The 27,116-nt window shown below is 34.2% G+C and overlaps 2 protein-coding genes across 2 annotated transcripts; both read right to left on the bottom strand.

Annotated features, from left to right (window-relative positions):
- Positions 1 to 1,111: 1,111 nt before the first annotated feature.
- On the bottom strand, positions 1,112 to 10,240 carry LOC137406327 (uncharacterized). Its single transcript, XM_068092890.1, has 4 exons — positions 10,224 to 10,240; positions 3,644 to 3,703; positions 2,674 to 2,828; positions 1,112 to 1,549 (listed from the first exon to the last, which is right to left on the bottom strand). The coding sequence occupies exons 2-4, from the start codon at positions 3,670 to 3,672 to the stop codon at positions 1,407 to 1,409; spliced, it is 327 nt and encodes a 108-aa protein (XP_067948991.1). The 5' UTR covers positions 3,673 to 3,703; positions 10,224 to 10,240; the 3' UTR covers positions 1,112 to 1,406.
- On the bottom strand, positions 7,657 to 10,288 carry LOC137406326 (uncharacterized). The gene is made up of 3 exons (XM_068092889.1): positions 10,164 to 10,288; positions 8,461 to 8,618; positions 7,657 to 7,941 (listed from the first exon to the last, which is right to left on the bottom strand). Exons 1-3 carry the CDS (start codon positions 10,190 to 10,192, stop codon positions 7,784 to 7,786), a joined length of 345 nt encoding a protein of 114 aa, XP_067948990.1. The 5' UTR covers positions 10,193 to 10,288; the 3' UTR covers positions 7,657 to 7,783.
- Positions 10,289 to 27,116: the final 16,828 nt, after the last annotated feature.

Here is a 27,116-nt window from a genome sequence, read left to right as displayed (position 1 = left end):
TAGGATCTGTATAATAAAATGTAACATTACAAGGTACTACGTGCATTACGAACCGTAGGGAGTTCTTACCTTTGAGATAGACCTGAATGCTAAATTTAACTTAAATGAATTTAGCTTACTAAACACATATGTAAAGCTACGATTTAATATGTACTTTACTAAACTAAACTCAACTTTGCTATCATATAAAATTTTATCACCTATCTGTTTCCAGTTTTGTTTTCCCTATAACGAATACCCCTGAACTGAGAGACAGCAAGCATCGTATCTCTTTTAGGTGTTGTGAGAGGGACTTTAGGGAATAACATATTAGCACCTTCTTTATTTCGATGTATTGAGCACAATGCCTGCCTGTCAAATCTTAAATTCGAGAAGATTTTTGTTGATGACGTATGGCAAAAAGAATTCCTTTGGCAGGACAAACAAAACATTAAGTGTTCATAAGAGATATTGTAACTCCGGAGCGCACTGTAGTATCATCTCAGGATTGTGTAGGAGTTTTTAAAAAACTTGTTAAAGCTGTTTAGATAATACCCTGTCCTCAGGATCATGCAGTAAACAACGCTGCTATAGACACCTTGATGAAGGCAGCAGTGAAGTTGGTGAGTGATATTTATTATTACTTATTGGCTGCTATACATGTATCTATCTGACATCAATATGTTTACTATTAATTGTTTTATTTGCTGACAGATTGAGACACAAAAGTGGTTTCATTCCATTTCATTACAGTTTGAACACGCTTTCAGTGCGTTTTCAACTCGAGAGTTGTTAGCACATTGTTAACTTGAGAGTTGTCAACACTACTAAAGGTATGTACAAATGTTTTGCTGTTCATGAGATGAAAACGGTACATGAATAAAATTTTTATGCTGCGACAATTGTAGAAACTTTTGGTAGACGCTAAGGTATTTGCATATGAAATTATATAGTTATGTGTTTATTTTTTTTGTCAGTTCTTCGATTTTCTTAATTAGCATAGAAATTGATGCTGCATTGAAATTGGATCTTCTAGAACTCCTGCAATTTTAGTGATGAAGCTGTAAGTTATAGATGTAGAAGTTCACTTAAAACAATAGATTTATTCAGAAACTTCTCGCAGTGAGGCGAGACAGAAGTGATGACTGTTTAGGGTTTCTAGAGCAGACTATATTAACATCAGAAGTATTTACTACTCTGGTTGTATCTCTCAGCTTTTTTATTTACTATAAAAAAAATATACAAGTTGGTAGAGAGAGAACAATTTCTGCTGAACTCTATTGCTATACTATGTCTCTCTACCTGGTTTATTATCTGAGAATATTACGTCTAAGTCAGGAGAAGGCAATATGCAACCATAGGCTTCACAGACAACAACGCAAGTCTTTGCAGTGTTTTAAGAGCTGGTTTACATGTCTGTGGATAAGTCAGCAATGAGCTGCCAGTTCTGCTGAAGTACATGGGTGAATACAGCACTCGCACCAAATACCACTTTCTGCTTCTGATCGCTTCCTCCGCAGGAATCTGTGCGCAGCAGCATAACTTGCGAATGGGGAACGTTTTTGTCTGGCTGCAAATATAGATATAACATAATTTGATTTGGAAAAACATCTTCTCTGCATAGCAGCGCTTGGTTAAAAGATTAACGTTGTATTGAAATATACTGAAACTCCTTTTATTTGTATTAAAGTAATAGAAAGCTACATATTGATAATTTCACGCTGTTCAATATCTGAACATCAATTAAACTCTAACATCTGCTGATTGGGCTGATGAACACCATTATTCATGTCTACACAATTGATAAGTTTGATTAACATAATTGATGCGCTGTATCATTTGGTCTTCATGGTAGGTGTGCCTAAAGCTGAGTTTCTAATAAGAAATGAGGAATGGTACCACCCAACCTTGAACATATTTTCAGCTAAATCAATTTTTATGACACAACTTGCTGACTAGTTTCATGGACAGCTTAGACAGCATATCTCAGTCAGTGAGCTGATTTTTGTAAATATACAACTCCCCCCTTGTCATCACGGTGAGTGGCCTAAAAAGACAACTTGTCTATTACTCAGCTTCATTACACCCCTTGTTTTCTAATCAACTCGCTGACTAGCTTTAGAAGACAATTTATATTCTCCCAGTAAATTTATGAAGTCATTTGATACAGGACCTGAATAGAGTTTATCCATCTCTCAGCTCGATAGTAATCTAACATACAATTGGCTAGAGTTGGTAAAATCTACACCAGTTGACCACTCAGAATAAGTTAACAATTATCAGCCTCCTCCAAACAAGCAGACTAATCAGTTAAACTCAATTTTGACCTTGTTCAGCTTTTATATGCTAATTCTGCAATAACAGCATATCAGAAAAAATTCTAGTGTCAGGACGTTACTGACTTTTCAATGTTTTCACAACCTAATATTATATTTATTTATTGTAGTGTTACCTGATTTACAATATATTATGTCCTTCACTTTTCAAATACCTTCACAGATTACTAACATATCTTTGTTCATTGTTGAAAGTCGAATATATATATATATATATATATATATATATATATATATATACTTTGTCTGACCAGACAAAGGATATGTGCTCATATAAAAACAGCTCAACTCTTAGCAGCTTCTGTATCAACAGGAAATTAGGCCATGGATATGTAATTAGGTAATGTTTATAACTAACATTCATCACTGCAGACTCGCATAAGGTTTCTCAGAAAATCATTTTGGCAGTCAGTGCTGTAAGGGAATAGGCTATAGTCCTCTAACGAGCATGATCGCTCGTATCCAGCATGAACACCAGTCAGCAAGGAGAAAACAAGCACAGCCATCAACATTCTACAAGGAAAATAGTATTCTCACATTATCTTTTACTATAAATATTTTTAAAGTTGATAAAACAATAATTTTCTGGTACATATCAGTTTGAAATATGTGATTAATTAGGTGTCAGTAAAAAGACAACATGAAACTAATGTTGATATTATCAGCTGCAACCAAAATACATTATTTAATCCAAACTTACTTATAGAATTACTATTTCTGTTCACTCCTACAAACTGTTTTAACACTGTGACACATGAGAGTGCTGACAATATAAAACTATCTTTGTCACGTAACAAATGTATATTTAGGTGTTCAACATAAGATACAGTCTAATTTAGTAAGTATACAACAGAGTAAAGGAGAGACCTTCTATCATACTATTATAACTTAACAAACTATGTTCAACTTTTAGAATTATACCATATTGTACTGATCAGTATTATATATACTTATGCGTTATAGTTTATTATACAGTATATTTTAGAGTTAGAGTAGAAAAGACTACAAAAAATTTGATGATTTCATAGAAATGAAAAACCATTATACGCATTTCAAGTGTATAGATGTTAAAGCTTTAAAGTATTTTCCGTTCGTTATTAAAATAAATATGTAACGTTTAAACAAATCATGTTTAAAAATAATCATATTGTAATTTAAACTCTAAAAAGGCATAAATTTCAGGTTGATTTTTATTAAAGGGTATACGACATTAACACATTGGCACTGCAATTAAAATAATATATAGTTAGCATAATATTATTAAAAGACTACAGACGCATATATAAGTGCTATATTATTATAACTGATACTATCAAATCAGCTCATACCCCAAGCAAGTGTCTTCCCTGGTTGCCATGATGCTCTGTGTTCTCTAGCTAACAATCTTAATCCACCAGTGGAGGCAGCCAAAGCAGAAGTAACTTGACAGCTCTGTCATTCTGCATTCATTCCCACGCAAAAATTTTTTTTGCAATGCTTAAAAAGACATTTAATGATAACCTCTGCACCCCTTTGTAGGACAAAGGGGTGCAGAGGTTATCTAGGACAAGCAAATGAAGGTCACAAGCAGGTGCTCTATTGTTTAATCATATTTATCTCTCATCACCTCTCCTATACGCTTTTGTAATGGCATCAACTATATGAACTTCTATTTTTGGCATAAATGTGTTTATAATTTACATTAACCCCTCCCACCTAACGCCCCCCCTGTTGCTTAGTTGACGCATTCGATAATGTTCATGACTTATATCTGAGCTTCAAATTAATCTTCTTTTCGTTTAGCAAAAGCAAGAAAAAACAATTTCTTATTGATAATGAACCCCTTTTTAGGAATTTCGCTTTTTAAATGCTTAATCCCTTCACAAATATTTAGTCATTAATCTTAGAAATCATTAATCTTAGAAATCATTAATCTTAGAAATCATTAATCTTAGAAATCATTAATCTTAGAAATCATTAATCTTAGAAATCATTAATCTTAGAAATCATTAATCTTAAAAATCATTAATCATAAAAATCAGTAGCGAACACAACATTCAATAAATATTAACTTGAGTTTCATCATCATTGAGTGTCCATGATGATGACCATTGAGTGTCCATGATGATGACCATTGAGTGTCCATGATGATGACCATTGAGTGTCCATGATGATGACCAGCCATTTCAATCTTTAACACTTAGATGCCTGTGTATGAGATAGTTCAGGGAGTTGCCTTTCCATCTGATTTTACTCTCGAGTAAACTCAGCTGCATAGTTTCGCTCCGTCATTCTGCACTTGTGATTTACGTAGAGTTACTTAGCTTTACTCAGTGTGTGCAAAATACGTTTTCAGCCTAATTCCGAACTTTCAAGTCTATTGGCCTATTAGTTCTTGAATACTGAGGGTATTTTCAACTGGCTGAAAAATGGCTGCCGTCAGAACATCAGTTTCCAATGACACGCTGATAGAAATCTTTGGTAATAAAAGATCAAAAATAGGCAAAGCTAAAAAGTTCCTCCTCAACAACAAGAGCTTTATCCTAGAACTATTTGATATTCTATTCGTAACAAATATACAGACTCTATCAGACTCTATCAGACTCAGTGTACTGTATTCATAGTCTCTTGAGTCTCGAAAACATCACTTCATCGAAAGAGTTTGAATAAACTATTTATTCTATCTGATTTCTGTGTTGTTCATGGAGTTCTGCAAACTTGGCGCTTGAATATGATATCTGTTAGTTCAAAAGGCATTGGGGTGTTTTAAGCGCTTTCACAGCTGATGGCAAGTTTGTAATATGGTCTAGGTCTCTAGGATCAAGGTACCGGCTTGTATATATATAAAATCAGGCTTGAAAGTGTTAACCTTCGTCCAAGGACATAGGTTATGTCCTAATGTGCTCTTGTTTTTGCTCTCCAAGACAGGTAGATGAAGTTTAAAAGCAGGTGCTCTGTTGTGTAACCTACACGCCTGCATCTCTCATCACATCTTCCTTGGTCTTATGTAATCAAATCAAAAGTACACGCTTCTAATTTTAGCATGGATGTGCCTACAACTTAAAATATCCGTTGCTGAGATGACACAGTCAATACTGTTTGTGTTGTAGCTAGCTTTCACATTACGTAATATTTTTTGAGCAAAATAAGGAAGAACCGTTTCCCTTAGCTAGTGTGCCTATTTTAGGGATGCTGTTTTTAACTCAACAGTTTCACAATCTTTTAGTTAAATCCAAATATTTTCTAACACCAAAGAGAGTCATATTAACATCAAAGAGAGTCAGACTAACACCAAAGAGAGTCATACTAACACCAAAGAGAGTCATACTAACACCAAAGAGAGTCATATTAACACTGTTATCATCACGTAAAGACTTAAAGTTAAGAAACAAACAAGAGAGTTGTTAATCTACCGTCTTAGAAATCATTAACGCACACAACATTCAAGGAATATTAAATTAATTATTGTCTTCATGGAGTGTTCACAATGATGGCTAGCTCGATTTAATATGTAACCTTCGACCTAGGCATGTAACCTTCGACCTAGGCATGTAACCTTTGACCTAGGCAATGTTCCAATGCTACCAACTACCCATTTTCACTACTAGCTGTGCAATACTTGACAAAACTTTCTTAACAAAACATTGAACTGTTGAAATACCCATAAATGGAAAACTTTGTACGTGTTGATTATATAATTGTAGTAAAATTACAATCATATAATCTTAATATTGTGCACTTAATGTAGGCCAGCTAAAGTACAGCTAGGCTCACACACCCTGACACTTTTCATTGTGCTTGACAAAACTTTTTTGTTAGCAGGCAATGCATAGCTGCCCAGTTTATAGTGAGCCTTAGTAGAGATGAGTCATGTTTTGCTTTTTGACTAGCGACCTGATTTGAAGTAACTAATAGATATGTTTTGTTTCATTCTTCTTTGCTTTGGCACTTTATTGTTTTGTGTATTCCATGACTATAAAGCGCATACTTTAAAATTGTTAAGTATTGCTATGTTAGTCTTGACAGTGTCATGATTATGATAAAATAAAATCAATAACATCAATGAAGACCTTCCAAGATTCAGTTCACTATATTAGCAATTAGACAAGTTCAGCAGACTAAAGTTGAAAGTTCTCTGAAGATCTTGCAGGTTTTACTGCAATATATTTAGGTTACCAAAAAGAAAGAGCAGTTTATGCAGTTACTTGAAGCTAAGTGACACCCATGTTGACAGAAATCACATATTTTAGGCATAGCTTAGATTATTGGATATCTCACCCTATGGTTTCAGTGTTTGCTACTGCTTATTACGTTTATGATAACTTGGTTCTCTAAATTTAATTTTTTGCAAGTAAGTACCTCATAGCAAACAAGTACATTATTGTAAGTGCATTTGTTACAAGACAGTATGTATTATGAGTAGGTATAACAGGTAACTTAATGAACTTTACTGCGTTATTGCAAGTGTGTACATCAACGCTAGTTAGTACATCATTAAAAGGAACTACATTACTGCAAGTACATGTAAGTGCATACATCATCGCTAGAAAGTAGATTATTGTAATTAACTGCATTATTGTAAGGGAGCAGTCTGTGAGCAGATTGATGGTTTTTAAAGAAATTGCTGACAATATTTAGATAATATTTTGTCTTCATAATCACACAGTAAACAACGCTGCCATAGTAAACAACGCTGCCATAGACAAAAATATGAGCTCGAATGACAATGATGAAGGCAACAGGAAACCGGTGGGTGATATTTATAATTAGTATATAACTATTATATCTATCCGTATAAACATCCATGTTCTTTACGGGCATTTTTTTCAGTAATTGTTTTACATGCTGACAGATTAGGCACAAGGTTAATACATTTTGTTACAGAGTTTGAACACATTACAAGCTTTCAGCATATTTTTTTGAGTTGTCAGCACATTTTTAACTTTAGAGCTGTTTAAACTACTAAAGATATGCATATAGTCTTTGCTGTTTATGAGATGATAAAGGTGCATGAATCTTGTTTGTGTTGCGAAAAATATAGAAACTTGTGTTAAATTCTCAGGTAGTTATTTTTGAAATTATGAGACAATGTGCTTGTTTTTTATTACAATTTCTTAATGCGTTCAGCCAATGTTGTGATTACCGTAGCTTTATTACTGGATATTTAGGTATCTCTGTAGTTTCAGCTACAAAGTTTGCTTTGGATAATAAATATATTCAGAGACTTCTAAATGACGAGTTTTGTTCACTTAAAACAATTAATGTATTCACAAACTTCCCACAGTGAGATGTGACAGAATTTATGACTGTTGAAGATTTCTGTAACAGGCTGTATAAACAATAGAAGTATCTACTACTCTGGTAGTAGCTTTAGCAATTTTATTTACTGTAAAAATGAAGACATATAGAAGTTGATAGAGAGAACAATTCCTGCTAAACTCTATTGCTATACAGTGTCTCTGTGCCTCTGCAGTGTTTTGAGAGCTAGTCTATAACTCGTCGCAGTGCTGTGAAATTTCCCCGACTGTGCATGCATGAATACAACACTCGCACCAAAAACCTTGCTCTGGGTATGTTTCTGATCGCTTTCTTCGCAGGAATCGGTGAGCGGCAGCATAACTTGTGAATGGAGAACGCCTTTGTCTCGCTGCAAGTACAATTACAAAATTTTTATGACATAACTTGCTGATTAGCTGTCAGAGACATACTGTTGTTCGAAGTTATCTACCAGATGAGCCCGAGAAGATCACTTAACCTCTAGTTAGCCGCTAGTTAGCTATAAATAGCAACTTGGCTACTAGCCAACTACTGAATTACTATAACTAATCAGAAAGATTTCTAACTACTAGAGTTGTAGTTTCATTTCATCAAGTTTACGGTTTCACTTTTCAATGTCTTTACAATTAATTATCTTTGTTTAGTGCTCAGAGTCATTGACTAGATGTCATACAAATATTATTAGAAATTTTTTATAAAAAAAAACTAATATAAACTAATGTACTAGTGTATACATAGACATTGTTACTAGCCCATATTAAAGTATTCTACTCTGTCTGACCAGACAAAGGATATGTGCTCATATAGAAAACACTCTAACTCTTGGGAGCTTCTGTATCAACAGGAAATTAAGCCACGGATATGTAATTATGTCATGTTTATAACTGACCTCCTGATTGGTGGCAAACTTGCAAATAGCTGGTAAAAAAACTGCCTTGGCAATCAGTACTGAAGACGTGTTCTCTGTAGTCCTCTGCCGAACATGACTGCTCGTATGCAGCATGAACACCAGTCAGCAAGCAAAAGACAAGCACAACCACCAACATTCTACAATAGAAATAGTATTCTCAGTTTATCTTCGGTTATACATATTTCTAAACTTCATAAAAACAGTTTTCTGTTGCATATCTATTTGAAAATAGTATTCTCAGCTCTTTTTTCCTGCTTTTAACATTTAGTCCAACTCAGTTTATGAATGCCTCAGACCTTAAACAAATCTGAGTTCTAATGACAATTCCAAGCTTTCTGCTTCACATGCTGAACAAATATCCAAAACTTAATCACACTCGAGATAACCTGAGAAAACCTAACAGAACGACTCTCTTTTTCTATCTTTCACTCTCCCCTTTCTCTTGTTATTATTAGTGTTCAACTGCTGAATACAGGGGTCTTCTTTAAGGCTTACCAAGTACTGACTGTAATTTGGGTTTTAGATTGTGTATAAGTATGTTATTTGAATTTATTTTATTTTAAATAAAACTCACAAAATTTTTCTAAGTTTTTTTTATTTTACACGGTAATCTAAAAATAGCAAGTTAGGAATACAAGCTGCTACATGTATGGCAGCACATTTCCTACCTTACCTCTCTGTTAATAAAATAGTTATGAAAAACTCAATAAAATTTATATAGCACCTTTTATGTTATTATACAGTCTCTAGTATAAAATAATGACAAAACCAATCAAAAATTTTTCCATCTCTTGGGGTGAATAAAAATCTTTTAGACAACTAGTAATAGAAAAAAATAATTTTGGATATCAATCAATTTGATTTTTACTTTTCAGATACACATTGAGTTGAAAATTGAAGTTGGGTTGTTCATATTAATGAGAGCAACAAAACAGTTAATTTAAAAAAAAATGGATAAAAATGTAAATAACACTCTACCAAGACCACAAAAAATGAAATAGTTACAGATATCCTTATTGAAGAGCATTTTCTATTTATGTATTTTATAAAATGGCTCCTTACACTTACACTTACTTACACTTGCAAAATATTTAGCAGCTTAGTAAAGCACAAACTTTTACCTATGTTTAAAGAGTTTAATAAATTTTTCAAACTCTCCATTTTAAAATACCAGCCTTTTGAGTTAGTTATTTATTTATGTCTCACGTATCACACAGTATATTCTATTTATGTCTCACGTATCACACAGTATATTCTATTTATGTCTCACATATCACACAGTATATTCTATTTATGTCTCACATATCACACAGTATATTCTATTTATGTCTCACGTATCACACAGTATATTCTATAATTAAAGTACAAAAAGTTACACAAATAATCTTTTAAGAATTGAAAGCCATAATGAGCAATTATGTTAAATATATTAAAGAGTTTTCAGCCTGCTATTAAAATAAATATGTAACATTTGAGTCATACAATACGTTATATCTAAACAAGCTGAGAATTCTCAAAGGATGTTTACTTCAAGTAAACACTGAAGCTGATAGAATTAGGAAATAATTCAGTAAATTGAAATAGTTTATTGTTAGCATCACCTTATTATTACTGTATTATAAATATATGCTATAATATCATAACTCATTCTATCAAACGAGTTTGTATTGCTATGCTCATACCCCAAACAAGTCTCTTTCCTGATTGACATGATACTCTGTGTTCTTTAGCTAACAATCTTACATCCACCAGTGGAGGCCGTCAAAGTAGAAGTAATTAGACATCGCTGTCTTTCTGCATTCATTCCCACACAAAAAACTTATGCAATGCTTATGAAGATATCTAATAATAACCTCTGAACCCTCTGTTGTTGCTAAATTGACCAGGCGGATAAGAATAGCAGACAGGTGCTCTGTTGTGTAACCTGCCCCACATGTAGCTCTCCCCAACCCTTCTATGCACTCACTTAATGACATCAACTGTATGCGCTTCTATTTTTGACATAAATGTGCTCAAAACTCATAGCAAAGTTAGTCCCGTTGCTGAGGTGACGCATTCCATATTGTTTATGACTTGTATCTGGGCTTCATATTGATCCTATTTTGTTCTTGAGCAAAAGTAAAGAAGAACAATTTCTCATAGTTAGTGAACCCTTTTTAGGAACTTTGCCTATTAGACTGTTTGACAGCTTCAACAAGCTTTTAAATTAACAGACAAATATTCTCTGACTTCAAAGAGAATGGAATGCTGCTTTTAACCTGCATAACAGTTTCACAGTTATTTAAATTAAAAGCTCAATATTTTCTGACACCAAAGAGAGTCCCATCAACATCCTTATCATCTTGTAAAGACTAAGTTAAGAAACAAACAAAGATTAAGAAAGATTTTATTCTACTGTTAATCAACTGTTAATCTACTGTTAATCTACTGTTAATCTACTGTTAATCTACTATTAATCTATTATTAATCTACTGTTAATCTACAATCTTAGAAATCATTAGCCAACACAACATTCAAGGAATATCAACTCAATTATTGTCTTCATGGAGTGTCCATGATGATGGCTCAATTCAAACTGTATTCTTTTTCAGTAGGTGGGACACAGATTTCTATTGCGATCGAAGTTCAAATTAAACTTAGATTTTTTTCCTTTGTCAATCACTTGTGTGAGTTTACAAACAAGTTTTACTCTTGTCTACTCCATACTTTGTGAATATCAGAAAAAAGCCATTTCTCTATGTAAAATATAAGAGATTAAAAATTTGATAGAAACCATCTTTGCTGACTTGGGAATTATTTCAAAAGTAATATTCAGATTCACAGAAATAGACTTGTACTAAAGCATTATGCATCGCCGATGCCTAGCGTAGATATTTACTATCGCTACACATACTGATGTTACTAAATGATCAGTCATGCTGACAAATATTAAACTCAGTTGTGTCATCAACCCGTGACGTCTTTCCTGAAGTTTTCAGTAGCATGCTATAATTGTCAGCATATTTATATTTATCTAATAATGGTCATCAACACTTTGTAATAACAATAATGTTTGCACAATTAATACATTGCTATAGTTTGCTAAACATGACACTACAGGTTGACATTGATAACAACAACAACTACTACTACTACTACTACTACTACTACTACTACTACTACTACTACTACTACCACTACTACTACCACTACTACTTTTACTACTACTACTACTACCACTACTACTACACCTACTACTACACCTACTACTACTACTACCACTACTACTACTACTACTACTACTACTACTACTACTACTACTACTACTACTACCACTACTACTACCACTACTACTTTTACTACTACTACTACTACCACTACTACTACACCTACTACTACACCTACTACTACTACTACCACTACTACTACTACTACTACTACTACTACTACTACTACAACTACTACTACTACTGCTACTACTACTACTACTACTACTACTACTACTACTACTACTACTACTACCACTACTACTACTACTACTACCACTACTACTACCACTACTACTACACCTACTACTACTACTACCACTACTACTACTACTACTACTACTACAACTACTACTACTACTGCTACTACTGCTACTACTACTACTACTACTACTATTACTACTACTATAAACTAACTCATGTACTAAAATACCTCGAATCATTACAAAAAACAAGCATAGAAGAAAAGAGTGTAATTAAAAAAATTATTATCAGAAATATTTTAATAGCAGTCTCAAAATATGCTAGTAGCATTCATATATTTGTAAAGCCCGGATCACACCATATCACTATACCATGTTGGTGTTGTCCTTAGCCCGGTTCACACTATATTACTATATCATGTTGGTGTTGTCCTTAGCCCGGTTCACACTATATCACTATATCATGTTGGTGTTGTCCTTAGCCGGTTCACACTATATCACTATATCATGTTGGTGTTGTCCTTAGCCCGGTTCACACTTTATCACTATATCATGTTGGTGTTGTCCTTAGCCCGGTTCACACTATATTACTATATCATGTTGGTGTTGTCCTTAGCCCGGTTCACACTATATTACTATATCATGTTGGTTTTGTCCTTAGCCCGGTTCACACTATATCACAATATCATGTTGGTGTTGTCCTTAGCCCGGTTCACACTATATTACTATATCATGTTGGTTTTGTCCTTAGCCCGGTTCACACTATATTACTATATCATGTTGGTGTTGTCCTTAGCCCGGTTCACACTATATTACTATATCATGTTGGTTTTGTCCTTAGCCCGGTTCACACTATATCACTATACCATGTTGGTGTTGTCCTTAGCCCGGTTCACACTATATTACTATATCATGTTGGTTTTGTCCTTAGCCCGGTTCACACTATATTACTGTATCATGTTGGTGTTGTCCTTAGCCCGGTTCACACTATATTACTATATCATGTTGGTGTTGTCCTTAGCCCGGTTCACACTATATTACTATATCATGTTGGTTTTGCCCTTAGCCCAATTCACACTATATTACTATATCATGTTGGTTTTGTCCTTAGCCCGGTTCACACTATATTACTGTATCATGTTGGTGTTGTCCTTAGCCCGGTTCACACTATATTACTATATCATGTTGGCTTTGTCTTTTCGGCGTTCATCGTCGACTATGTTTTCCGGGGACCTATAGCATTGACAGTTCAACGCGGAGCAGTACGGAGTAGTACGGAGTAGTACGGAGCAGTACGGAGTAGTACGGAGTAGTACGGAGTAGTACGGAGTAGTACGGAGTAGTACGGATATGTCAGGAAAGTTTGCAGCTGTCAAACTCTTTCGATATTTCACCCGGCTGTCAACGACAGCCGAGCGTCAACGACAGCCGAGCGTCAACGACAGCCGAGCGTCAACGACAGCCTGTACAATGTGAACCATTTTGATGATGTATTTATTTTCGTTTATGATAGCTGCTGCAGAACTAGTATTTGATACGAAAAGAAAGAGGTTTCTTCACGAAAAATTACAAAGAAAAATGAAAACACTATGTCACAGAGTATTTGCTGATGCAAACGTGGATGGGTTTGTGATAATGTGAACATTATTATCATCGACCATCACTGAAGTATTGTGGCATCAACACCGAGGTACGGTGATATAGTGTGAACTAGCCTTTACAAGTAAGAATATCTTTGTCTGTACATGGGTAGTTGTTAGTGAAAAGCAGGGTCTTCAAATGGGAATATTGGATGGCTTACGTTGAAAATTAATAACACTAGTAGTCTAGTAGTCTAGTGTGTCGTGAGAAGTTGTCAGATGTGTCAATAAAGTACAGGGAATAAGTATACGCACAATAACCCTATAAGCTATTTTTAGGACTGCTCGTTGCTTGTTACATGATGTTTAATAGGCTGAACGCTGAGAAAAATGAGCTCAAAAAAGCGCGATAACAACCCTAGCTTGTGATAAAACCGCGCTTTTATGAGCTCGTTTTTCTTGGCATCCAGCCTATTAAACATCCTGTAACAAGCTACACGCAATGCTAAATAGCTTATCTACCTTTCAGAAAAGACTGATATTATTTTGAAGGCTGAATTTAGATAATAATGGGTTTTAAGAATCCTATCTCTATAATTCAAGATCGGACTAAACATCCCCAATATTCGTCCCTAAACAGCTAGGCTACGTCCCATATTTATGCACGGAACTTGTTGTGTCATTTGTGTCATTTGCGACACCGATATTGAATCGCTGTAAAAAAACCTTCAAAAACAAATATATGGAGTGGACCAGTTTCTGTTTTGAGTATAAAATCAGAATCAGCATGTCTGATTACTCATGAACAAACCATGAAAGCTGTTCGTGGCAGTTATGCTTTAAACCAAAAGCCTTATAATTCAAGTGACAGATGTTTCAGTTTTATATCTATCGACTATAGATGGCCGATGCACCACCTATGAGTTGGCTCGGAATCGCATTGGCATGCATTGTCCACCTTTTATATGTGTACGCTTCTCTACCGCTGTTGATGTACCTGCTGTACTTTCTTCACCGATGTATATAGTAGCACGCAAAATAAATTTGACCTCTTTGTTGGAAAATAAGTTCTCATTTAAAATATTATTACTCATTGTGAATTCAGTCAATAGTCATAAATTATATATTAAATTATTTTTCATTTGGTTCTGATTTTAAATGTTTAAACTAGACAGCTATATGTATATGATTTAAAACTAGAAATTTCCCTGTCATACAGCCCACGGCCAAAGTGATATTGGAAAAAATAAAGGGTACTGCTAGTTGAGAAATGCAATATTAGCAGTCAAATGGCACTGCAGTGCAATAGGAGAACTGCCATGGTAGCTGTAATAGTAGCTGTAATGTACTGGGTGTGGGTGTTATTACATACAACAAATAGCAATAATGAAAGGAAAAGATTATATGTTTATATCTCTCACCCTGCAATAGGAGAAATGCAATATTGGCCAATAATAGAAGTAAAATATACTGATATTAATAGAATAACCAATATTATTAATATAGTAATAATAGAAAACCAATGCACAATTTTGTTTACAATTCCAAATGTCATAGCTAACAATATCAAGAAGTTGTGATATTTATATAGATTTTTAGAAAATTTATTTAAAAAAGTGTTTGCAAACACTTTTTCAGTGTTTGCAAAAAGTGACTCAAACAGCAATAATGCAAGGAAAAGATTATATGTTTATATGTCTCCCCTGCAATAGGAGAAATGCAATATTAGAAGTAAAATGCACTGATATTATTAGAATAACCAATGTTATGAATATAGTAATACAGTAATAATAGAAAACCAATGCACAATTTTGTTTACACTTCAAAACGTCATAGCTAACAATATCAAGAAGTTGTGATATTTATACAGATTTTTAGAGAATCTATTTAGCAAAACTATTTATAAAAAATAATAACAGTACATACTGCCCATCATCGATGTTGTTAGTGTGACTGTAAGACTACAATAGTCATCCAAACTTATAATAAAATATTGTAATAATCTCATAAGAATCGTTAAAAAAAATCTCATCGTCATTTCCTTTACTTTCACTGCTTTGGACATCAGTTAGAATACCAAAGTACTCAAAAGTTTCCAAAATGTCAGTTACTTTGAAATTGGCAAAAGAGAAACGATTTCTGTACTTCTACGTTAACCCTTTCACTGCCGTAGACGCATAAATGCGTTTTCGTGGGACGACTGCCGTAGACGCATTATTGCGACTTTCCCTGCAATTGCGTAGTTACCTCATTTTATTATTCGTTGACATCATAACCCACGGTCTTTAGGACTTTTATGAAATTGACATTGTTGTCCGAATGTTTGTCTATAAAATTAGCTTAAAGTAATGAAGCAATTTTACACTTTTGTTAGAGAATTTCTAATTTAATAACGAACATTTTTTGTGTGAGTTCATTAATCACCGCGCGCGAGTCAGAAAACAGGTAATTAGGAATGTTGATGACATTATAGCTATTTCAGATTCAGATTTTCGTGATTATACAGATAATTAAAGCAGCAGCACTGTCTCTGAGAGTGGTAAAAGTAATAATTTTGTAAGAGTCAGAAACATGGAAGATCATTTTAGCTTCGCATCGATCATAGTATCACACAGCGTTATCATTGCACAAAGTATAGATCCATTGAATTTTTGCATAGCAATGATGGCTAAAATGTTAGCAAATTAAAATATGTAACAAAATTGTTCTAAATAGAGGTTGAATTTGGAAAAAATACTGTTTATATATCATGAAACTATGTCGGCAATTTTCGGTAAAATGGCTGGCACTTAGCAGATACCCAAATTTGTACATGCTCGGCAGTGAAAGGGTTAATTACAGAAACCTTCGGCAATTCGACAATGCTATAGACTGGTGAAATGTGTACGTTATTTTTTCGTAAAATGTGCACGACTTAATGGTTCTATTCTCTGTCGCTCGGCGGCTCGTTGCCGGTCTTAATTTTGATAAAAGTGAGGCTTAGCAAGTTTAAATAAAGATTTTTGGTCGAATTAATCTCTCTATTTATGTATAATCCGATCAGATGGGTAAGTTTTAAGATATTGCGGTAACCTTTCATTGACTTGGTAACATATTTAAATAGGTTTATATGTGTTTTGTATCGTTATTATACTTTAACGACTCTACAAAAAATGGTTAAATTTGTTGATGAGATTTCAAAACAAGGGTTTGCGACGTTGTTGATGAATAATTTTCGTAAGTTGTGTGCACATGCATTTATCATAAAAACTCTCAAACATTCGCTCCACTCGTTTGATCGTGGGAATATAAATATAATATTTGGTTGTGGGATAAGCAAATATGAATGTATGCCTTGTGATATTATCTGTACAGATCGTTATCTTCAACAATTGAAGATGAAATTTTTGGAATTTAGCCTACATAATTACCCTGAAACATAACTTTTACAGCTGTTTGGTTTACATATCTGAAATCAGAACAAAATGAGGATAAATCTAATATATATTTTATGGCTATTGACTAAATTTACAATGAGTAATAATGCTGTAAATGAGAGTTTTAGTTTTTCCACAAATAGTTTATTTTGCACTCTGCTGTATACTTATAGATGCCCCACTGCTTTGAATACAGATACTGTTTGTACTCATAATGTTATGAAAAAATTTAAACTTTGATCTATCTGATTGTTATTGTTGTTTGCTGAAGTCAGTAATTACTATTGTTAAAAACAATACAGCCGCTATATTTAGCAGTATTTAGTTTTGACGACTGCTTAATTTAGTAGTTGAGTAAAATATATAGGCAGAAGCAGCTTAGGCAATGCAAAGAAACGACAAAAACCCTGTCTGTCTAAGTTTGTAAACAGCATGAGATAACAAATGTTGTTTGGATTGCCTATATATGGTCTAGTTGAACCAATACAGACATGCCTAGTCTAGACAGTAAACTGATGGTTTAGTGTGAATTACATTTTCTTTGAATTCCTTGCTTTGTTTTGTCTGGCATCGCGCTGAATATCTCAGACTTGCCATGAGAGCCTGTAATGGACAACACCTTCTGGGTATGGCTATGTTAGTATCAGTCAAATGCCAAATGATACGCTTGCAAGTATTCGAGACAACTTATAAATACCACCGACAAAAAAGGTATCCGGTGTCACGTAGCCTAATGCACAGCGAATGAAGGAATAATATGAAAAGATAGCACATAGGTAGTGCAAACTAATCTAGCACAGCAACTCAATTGGTTCTGTCTGTTTGCGAGAAACTTGTTCAGCTTTTGTAGTTTACATCTATGTTTGTGTAGATTGGCATAGATGTATTACATTTGAATATACAAATTGCTTTATGTTTGTGTAGATTGGCATAGATGTATTACGTTTGAATATAAAAATTGCTTTATGTTTGTGTACATTGGCATAGATGTATTACATTTGAATATACAAATTGCTAATGTATACAATGAGCATTTGTAAACTTGCTATTCAAATGTACGGATGTCTACGTTTGAGATGCTAATGGTGATGAGCAGACAACTTCATTTTTTCTTGTAAGATAATTTTAAAATGGGTCACAGCATATTACACTAGCAGTCAGATAGCTTCGTTTACACCTTTCTTCTACTTGCCATCATCCTTACCACCATCATTCTCATCATCATCATCATCACCATCATTATCATCATCATCTTCACCATAGTGATGGTTTTATTGCTCTTATTAAAGCCTCAGTGTTAGTGACATCTTCTATTTATGAAATACCTAAACAGCTGTGCTTTTAGATATGACAATCTGAGCTAAATTTCAATTCAAGCTAAATTTTTGCTTGAAGTGTGAGCTGAATTTGGAAATACGAGCTTGACTTGACTGGAAGTTAGTGACAAGATGGAAGCTTTTAATTCAAAATTTTTCTGCCAGGTTGTAAAGACATCTTTCTTGATTGATTTACATTATTAAACACTATTTGTTTATTGTGCCTCAGTCAATCCTATATTCGCTGAAATTTTATGTGTGTCACTATAGCTCCACTAGGAAAAGGTCTACAGAGAAAAATATTAACCACAATTTAACAATTATATTAACGATTATTTAACAACACTTGCCTGTTGTATTTCTGTAATACCCTAACAAGCAGGCAAATACAATACTTCTTGCTAGCACATTCATCTGTCTTGAAGGTGAGCATACAGCATTCATTTTTGATTATTTTAATAATGTATTTATTTTATTTTCTATTTTCAATTTTTAGTTATAATTGTGTTTCAAATTAATATATAATCTACTGTAAAGTACTTATAGTTACAAAAGTTACTACGGGGCGTGTTGGGAGTATTTTAAAAGATTGCGACTGGCAACATGGACATCTATTTTTTTTAATTTTAAACAGGAAATAATTGTTTGGATTATGAGTTTTTTGCAATCTGAGCTCGGAAATGGATTTGGATGAAGCTCACGTCTCAAGGTGCGACTCTAATTGTTGGTAAATGTCTCTTCACACACTCTGTAGTCAGTCTGTGTCCCAGCATCATACAGCAAAACTACCAGGCCTCAAGGCTAATATACTACGTACTTTACTTTGAGGTAACTGTGGCTCCTGCTCCTTGTGCTCAGAACAAAGCTAGGCACTCCATGGGAAGTTCTTTACTGTAGTTGAACATTTTATGACGCGGCTGCCATGTACACATCTTCACTTTTCAGCATTTCAGCGTTAATATCACTAATTAGTGGGGTGGAGCAATTAGGGGGGGGGGGAGCTCCACCCACTAATTAGTGGGGTGGAGCAATGGCAGAAATTGCAGTTAAATTAATAATTAATTGGTAGCTTAAAATTGAATTATTAATTTAATTAATTTCAGATAATTGAAGTAACAAAACATGTTCTATTTAAATTCAATGAAGCCTTAAATTATCAAATTAATTTGAAGACTAATTGCATTAATAATTAAATTTATAAATTAACTTTGCATAACTCAAGTTAAGCATTAAATTAATAAGCTGGTGTAACAAATAAATGTAATGATAATTAGACTATTAAATTAAATTTTGTATTAAACAGACTTATACATAAAATAATCAAATTAGTTTCCATAACAATTACATTAATAGTTGAATGAATTAATTAGTTTCTTTAAAAACTAAATTATGCTTTAAACTAGCAAATTAGCATGGAAAATAATAATAATAATTGTACTAATAATTAATTTAAAAAATTAAATAATCATTAAATCAAATTATGCATTAAATTACCAAATTAGCTTGTCAAATAAAAACATAAACCATCGAATAAGTGAATTAAATTTTTTTCAAAAGCTATAATACTTACCAAATTATCAAACAAGTATTGGAAAATTCTGCATTAATAATTGAATTTATAAATCTTTTGCAAGAAAATTTGCATTAATCAATAGATTTTAAATTAAAGCACTTCTAAATTCTACATTAAATTAAATTGCTAATTAACACTTTTACCATTAGTTTAATACTTTTATTAGTTGACCACAAACCAGCCAATCAGCATTAATCAATATTTGGCTGTGACCAATCAGATGATATCTTTCAGACCATCTCTGTAGAACTATTTGGTTACTTCCTCAGTGGCAGCCATAGTAGGGCCTGACACACTAATACAAGTTGAGTGAGACTTCTTCTAGTGAAAGAGTGGCATCGACATGATCCTGTCATTGATAGGTATCGGCTCCTCATGAACCGATCAAACTTCACAGCATATAATTAGCTAATAACTTAAAAGAAAAAGCAGCGAAAAGTTAGCGTAACAAAATTGTAAAATACACCCGCTCAAAACCTTTTATCCGGTCTGACTAGAATACAGGCTGATATCTTGATTCTCCCGCCACCACCAAACCAGGGTTAAAATAAAAACACCGTCATCATAGTCATGGTACTTGGAGAAAGAAGCAAAGAAGACGAATGGACAGAGAAGGGGAAGAGAAAGGAGGCACAGAGAAAAAGAGAAAAGGGAGGAGATATGTAAAGTGAAGGAGAGTTTGAAAGGCGATGGAATTGTACCTAGATGTAACGAATGGGCTGCTAGTAACTTTTTAAACTGACTACCACCTCTGCTTTTGGGAATTAAAAATAGAACTGCTAGAGAAGGATAACTCCATAAATATTTCACAATGCTTAAAAAGCACGCTATCCTAACATCATTGACTGATTTCTAAAAGACCTTACAAAGAGAAGCCTAAAGGATTCGCGAAGGGAGGGGGGGTGCGGTAAGTCTCTAAAGTTGATAAACAATAGTTTCTGCACTAAGTAATTATCAATAAGGGAACTATCAGCATCTGATTGGAGGAAAGAATGCTGAAAGATTGTAACAAGATACTTAAATACCTTCACTCATCTGCGATTGTTAAACTGCTACTGTTAGAGTAGGACTGTTAGAAGACGTAAACAAGACATCATAAATATCAAAACAGAACTAGAACCATGATGAACAATTTGGAATTTGCTCGCTAGCTGACCGTAAAGCCTGGTTCCCATATACGCTGCAAGCACCGGTGATGGCACCGGCGACAGCACCGCAAGCGATCAGCGGTGAAATGTGAACCTACGCGCTGAGTACCGCTGGTTGCTGCCGGCGGCAGCTACTGCCAGCAACTACTGGCGGTCAGCGCTGTACAACATTCGCGAAGAGCCGCAAGTAAAACTTTCTTGAAATGCACTGTGCCAGTGAAGGTCACCAATTTTAGAATGGCCTTGAGTGAACAATTTTTACACGATTATTAGCGATGCAGCTTAACGTGAGCAGTAGCTGCCGAGTCTAGCGCCCAAGTGCGTTGATGCGTGAGATTACCGCCAGGGTGAGCATTCAATATGGGAACCATATTGAATGCAATAAGAAATGGAAGATACAGCTCAGCAGAATACAAGAAGATGGAGGATACAGTACAGCAGAATACAAGAAGATGGAGGGTGCAGTACAGCAGAATACAAGAAAATGAAAGATACAGTACAGCAGAATAAAAGAAGATTGAAGATACAGTACAGCAGAATACAAGAAGATGGAGGGTACAGTACAGAATACAATAAGATGGAGGATACAGTACAGCAGAATACAATAAGATGGAGGGTACAGTACAGCAGAATACAAGAAGATTGAGGATACAGTACAGCAGATTACAATAAGATAGAGGGTACAGTGCAGCTGAATACAATAAGTTGGAGGATCCAGGATCAAGATGAAGGATACTATACAGGAGATTACAAGAATTGTTATAATCATTGGTATGCCCAGTCAGTTTCATATACAACACATTGTGTACATCTGCCATCTAAAGCATTAGTTCTACTTCGTAATAGTGTACAAAAAGTGCGAGTCATGACATAGTCATCCACGGAGGAGTAGACTCTCCTCATGTTAGTTTTTACTAAACTCTTTAGATTAATTTCTTGTTTGGTTGGTTATCAGAGACGGTATTTATAAGATAAGAATACTGTACACTGATTTTGGTTTATTACCAGAGCTTGTCAAGTTAGGTTGGTCTAAGCCTCTAAGGGTTCTTAAATAATCTCATCAGTCAAATTGACTGGCTGTTGAGAACAACTTCTTTCCTAGAAAATAGCCCACTAGGCTTCACAATGATGCAATAGAAACAGTTGTATATTGCAAGGTCAAATGTGTAGACAGACTTGTCTGCCCTTGGATTTAAAGAGTTGCCAACTCTCATGATAGCTCATTGCTGTGAATAACTGACTGAATAATGAGTCAAGACTGAAAGCCCGTAAGATTGAAGCTATCACTTCCAGAAAGTGCTGATTTATTCGAAATATTAATTAGATCATGAACGAGTTGTCAACACTTGGATATTCATGACACGCTCATTCAAGTGTTTAAACTTTCCACAATATTGGCAAGTATGACTTGTTCTCCCTCAGTAGAGACTATCTTGGCTAACTGGCTAATCCTAGAGAACATCTTTAATTGAGAGGTTTGCGTAACTTTGAATCTAATCTTGGACTGAGTGTTGAGGCCAGGTAACAGTTCAGTTAAGGTTTAAAAACATTGCCAGCTTGCATTTCATTAACGAAACTGTGTCAGTGATGAAACTGACTTATGGAATGACTGAAAGAGGAGTTATCTCCCCTTTTTTGTAAGTAACACTTTTTGCACAATCAGCAACACAGGTTAATGACAATGTCAAGGTCAATGTGAAGTCTTGTTGCTGTCGCTATGCAGCTGACTATTTATTTGACTAAGTAAAGAATTTAATGCTCTGGTGATAAGCATGTCATTTTCTGTTGTTTGTAGTTTTAAAGACCTGTGATTAAGATAGCTTAATATTTGTTTCAAAATTTATTACCGGGTGGGTGGCTGTCATCCCATCTAATTGTTCAGAACTGCATTACTGAGAAATTTAAGTCTAACGTGTGCTGCCGTTTAGACTAGCTATATTGTATGACTATAATAAACCCTTCTAGTTCGGGGCCTCAACTATTGTGGCTTTGCTGGACATCAAGAGTTTTCAGTGGACTTGATTTGTATATGTACAGCGGTACACTGCCAATCTCATTACTAAAGAAAAAATGGGGACACCCAGTCTATTTATGTGAAAGTTTCCTAAACGGAGCGGGATCTATCCGCCATACTTTACAAAAAGGGCGGGGCTAGCCATTGCATTTTTATGTGTAACATTTTAGGAAAGGGGAGGAGCTAACTATGTAACAGGTATTTACATTAGCTGCTTTAACAAGGATCTGTTTATAGTGGCAAGTTCTAAGAAGACAACAAACAAACAATCAGCACTTATTATCACACTGGTCAGCAGGATTTCTTGTTGTTTACTACTAAATAGATATTGCACTCAGCGGTTTGATTGGATGAAGTCATCCATGCGTTACAAATACTAATCCAGCATTGCATTAGTATGAACACTGACATTAGCTCCACTCTCCACTAGCTGTTGCATCAGCCACAGATGTAATAATTGCAGTAATTTGCTGGTTAATACTTGTTAGTACTTAGTTGAATTTTGATTTCTACAATCATTTGCAGAAAATGTAACTGCATTTGCTCAATGAATATTGCTCAATGCAATCTGCTCAATGCATATTGCTCAATGCATATTGCTCAATGCATATTGCTTAATGCATATTGCTCAATGCATTTGTACATGTAAAAGTATTTTCAACACAAGATTGCATTTGTTAATGCATAAATTACTGATAATACTTCTATATATTGCACTGAGCATGTGAGTAAATCACATAGCATTGACTAATTTTGTTAACCTTTGCATTTCGTAATGTGTATTGCATTTGCTTGACTTATCTATATATAAAGTATTTGGTGTTCGTTTGTTTTTTGTTGGTCTGTTGTCGTCCGTATGTCTAGTCATAGTGATTAAAGTCTGGGAATGAAAAATTCAATCGGCACTAGGTTTAAACTCGGAATAACCAGTTCTGCAGGTAGGTGAGCTAATCACTGCTACACACAGCCTACTTGTCATACTATGGAATAATGTGCATACTTATTACACCTGCCAATCGAAGTGCGCTTGGTTTCACATCCATGCATCTGAATGTACAGTTTGATTCCACTAAAGTGAAATCTTTTTCCCAGCGCTCTGAGCTGGTTTGCGTGCTGGACAGCTTGAGTATCACAATCATTAAATACGAACAAAACTTCGCCTCTTTCCTTGAGTTACAGTTTTGACGTTATTTTTTAGTTGAAGCTTTTTTATAACAAGCTAAACATTTGTTTTTCTTTTGAAAGTTTTTTAAAAGCTTTATATTCTTTATCAATTTTTTTAAGTGTGTTAATTTACACGCCTTTAATTTCTGGTTTGACTTTCATTTGTTCCAAACTTCGATTCAACAAATCTTAGGGTCAAAAACTGTAAAAACTAAAAACTTTTTACACAGATAGTTAGTTATATGTTGCATTATCTTGAGTAAAAATAGCTTCTATATTCTTTTTCAGTATTGTCAGACAAAGAACATTGTTTTCCCTCAAACGCTTCAGAGATGTATTTATGCATATAGAATTTCGATAACTTTTACCAGGAGGTTTTTGCATTAGGTAATTATTATGGATTTCTATAGCACGCGATACGACATTTTTCCCTTACAGTGCCAAAACTGAAATGAGATAATATCATATAATCATATGCCAAATAATTTTTTATTGTAATCATAACAAAACAGACTTTATTTAGACATTACTTGCTAATGATTTCACATTTACATTTACACCCCTTTACAGTTTTGTTTTTCCTCATTGCAGTTGTTTGAAAAAGTTGGAAAACCTTTAAAGTTGTTTTATTTTTCTCTCAATTTATTTGAACTGCACAAAAAACACTTTTCTCAAGACATGAAGTGTAAAAATTAGAATGATAAATGTTGTATATGTTAAACAAAAATAAATTTTTTGTCAAAAGGCTCATTACTCGAGCAACGCCAACATTCCTCTAGTTCAACATATTCATGATTTGTTTTTTAAGTTTTTATTAATTGTATCAGTATTAAATAATTTTTCATTGTAATCATAGTAATAGAACAGACTTTATCTAGCCATCACTTGCTAATTATTTCACATTTAAACACCTTTACCGTGGTTCGATTTTTCTTTAAAAATAATTTGAACTGCACAATACATTTTTTCATGATATGAAGTTTAAAAGTGAGAATAGTAAATATTGTATGGTACTTAAAAGTAAACTTTTAGTGCAAAAGCTTTTCTATTAACCGTGCAAAGCCGGGCATTTAACTAGTCTATATATATATATATAGATGTACATGTTTGTAGTCTGTTGTTCGTATGTCCAGTTATAGTGATCAAGATCTAGCAATGAAAAGATCACTTCATACTGAATTTAAACTCAGAAACTTTGATTATGCAGATAGGCATGCTATCAACTACGCCACATGGCCTGCTGGCGATAATAAGGAATAATTGTGCACATACTTATTACTCCGACCAATCTTTAATGCCGATTGGTTAAAATAGCATGCTTCATGTTTTATCTAGCACCCTCCAAGATCATGATTGAATGAGAGATCATAACGCAACCTATTTTTCTATTGCTGGTTTTAGATGGACGGACGCGGCTCTTATTATAGTAAGGATTTAGACTAGTTTAAGTTACTAGCTTAAGTTACTCAAATTCATCGGGGAAAAGACTTAGCCAATGGCAACTAAAATACATGCCTCTGTTTATAAGCTGTTTCATGTCTCGAATGATAAACATAAAAAGTAGGAAATGTTTTTCAACAGTCTGTTTTAGGAATACCTCAAGCTTCCAAATATTTATGCATTAGCTTTAAAATATTATTCGTTGGTGAGACACACAAAAAAAAACAAACCTTTTTTATTTAAAAGTTAGAATGGTAAATGTTGTATATGTTGATTAAAAATAAATTTTTGATGCGAAAACTATTTTTATTACTCATGAGAGGATGAGTAATAAAAAAGTAATTGCACGGAAATGCTGGGTAATTACTTTCACATTGCACATTGGCTACCACTCTATGGCATAAATGACTTTAGTGAAATTAACCTCCACCTCATACAACTATGTGACGAGAGAATGTAACTCTTTATACATATTTTATTCTTGATTATAAAATAACACGTAATTCAACACATGCATGTTATTATATGGATATGGTGGTATAATGGCATGGAACATGTCCTTGGCAAACACTCAAGTTTCATATATGCCTTATTAGCTTGGTTCTCTCTGACACCAGCTAATAAAAACAATAATCTAATATCTCAGATATGCTACATGAGTTGACGCAGCATTCACATACAATGCCATGTGAGCCATGTTCTGATCGTTTATCTCGTAGGAATCGGTTTGCAGTAGAGGAACTGAGAAAAAGAGAGCGTCGACGCCGGTCTACAAACACAGCAATATAACAATTATATGTTTACTCATTGTCATCTTTCTCACTTATACCATTTCTAGTTTTTGCTTATGTGAGCGATGCAAGCTTTCAGCGTTTGAACAAAGTGGTCTAGTGTAAGAGTTTCTATTGGCTGACTAGCCGATTTCTCACACGAGTTGGCTAGTATTACCAACCATAGTGATCTCATTGGTTGAAACGTAAAACCTAGGAAAGATTATTGGCTAGCCGTTCACCTTCTAGATTATAAAAGTACATGCTTGGTTATTTTTGCAAGAAACAAAAAACATTATTAGTATTAAGATTCTATTTAAAACATGTGAAGACAAACAGTCAGACTATTTTAATTTTTACCAGCTGATTCAACGTATAAAAAGCTCATGAAATAAAACATTCTATTCACTATCTTTGCGATTAACTGAAAGCAAAATGTAAAAATATTGCCTAGCTCTTTGAGAGCTAATCGAGGCAGCCATTAAATGGACCAATCACTGATGAGCAGTTTAAAAGTAGACAACTATGAGAAGTCTAAAATGTATTAGTGCATGCGAGCTAGAGCCTCTGATTCAAACAACATATTTGCAGCTTTGTAGGCTTTGTTGGATGAAGTGAGAATGCCTATGTAATGGCACTGTCTGCATGACTTGAACTGCCTGGCACTGCCCGAGCGCTGCCTGAGCACTGCCCGAGCGCTGCCTGAGCACTGTATGAACTCACGTTTATTGTAGAAACATTTGCATGACATTAAAAACTGAAATAC

Source organism: Watersipora subatra, chromosome 10, assembly GCF_963576615.1.
Source record: "Watersipora subatra chromosome 10, tzWatSuba1.1, whole genome shotgun sequence".
In the NCBI taxonomy this organism is placed as follows: Eukaryota; Metazoa; Bryozoa; class Gymnolaemata; order Cheilostomatida; family Watersiporidae; genus Watersipora; species Watersipora subatra.
The sequence above is the reverse complement of the archived record's forward strand: the minus strand, read 5'-3'. Positions and strand labels throughout refer to the sequence as shown.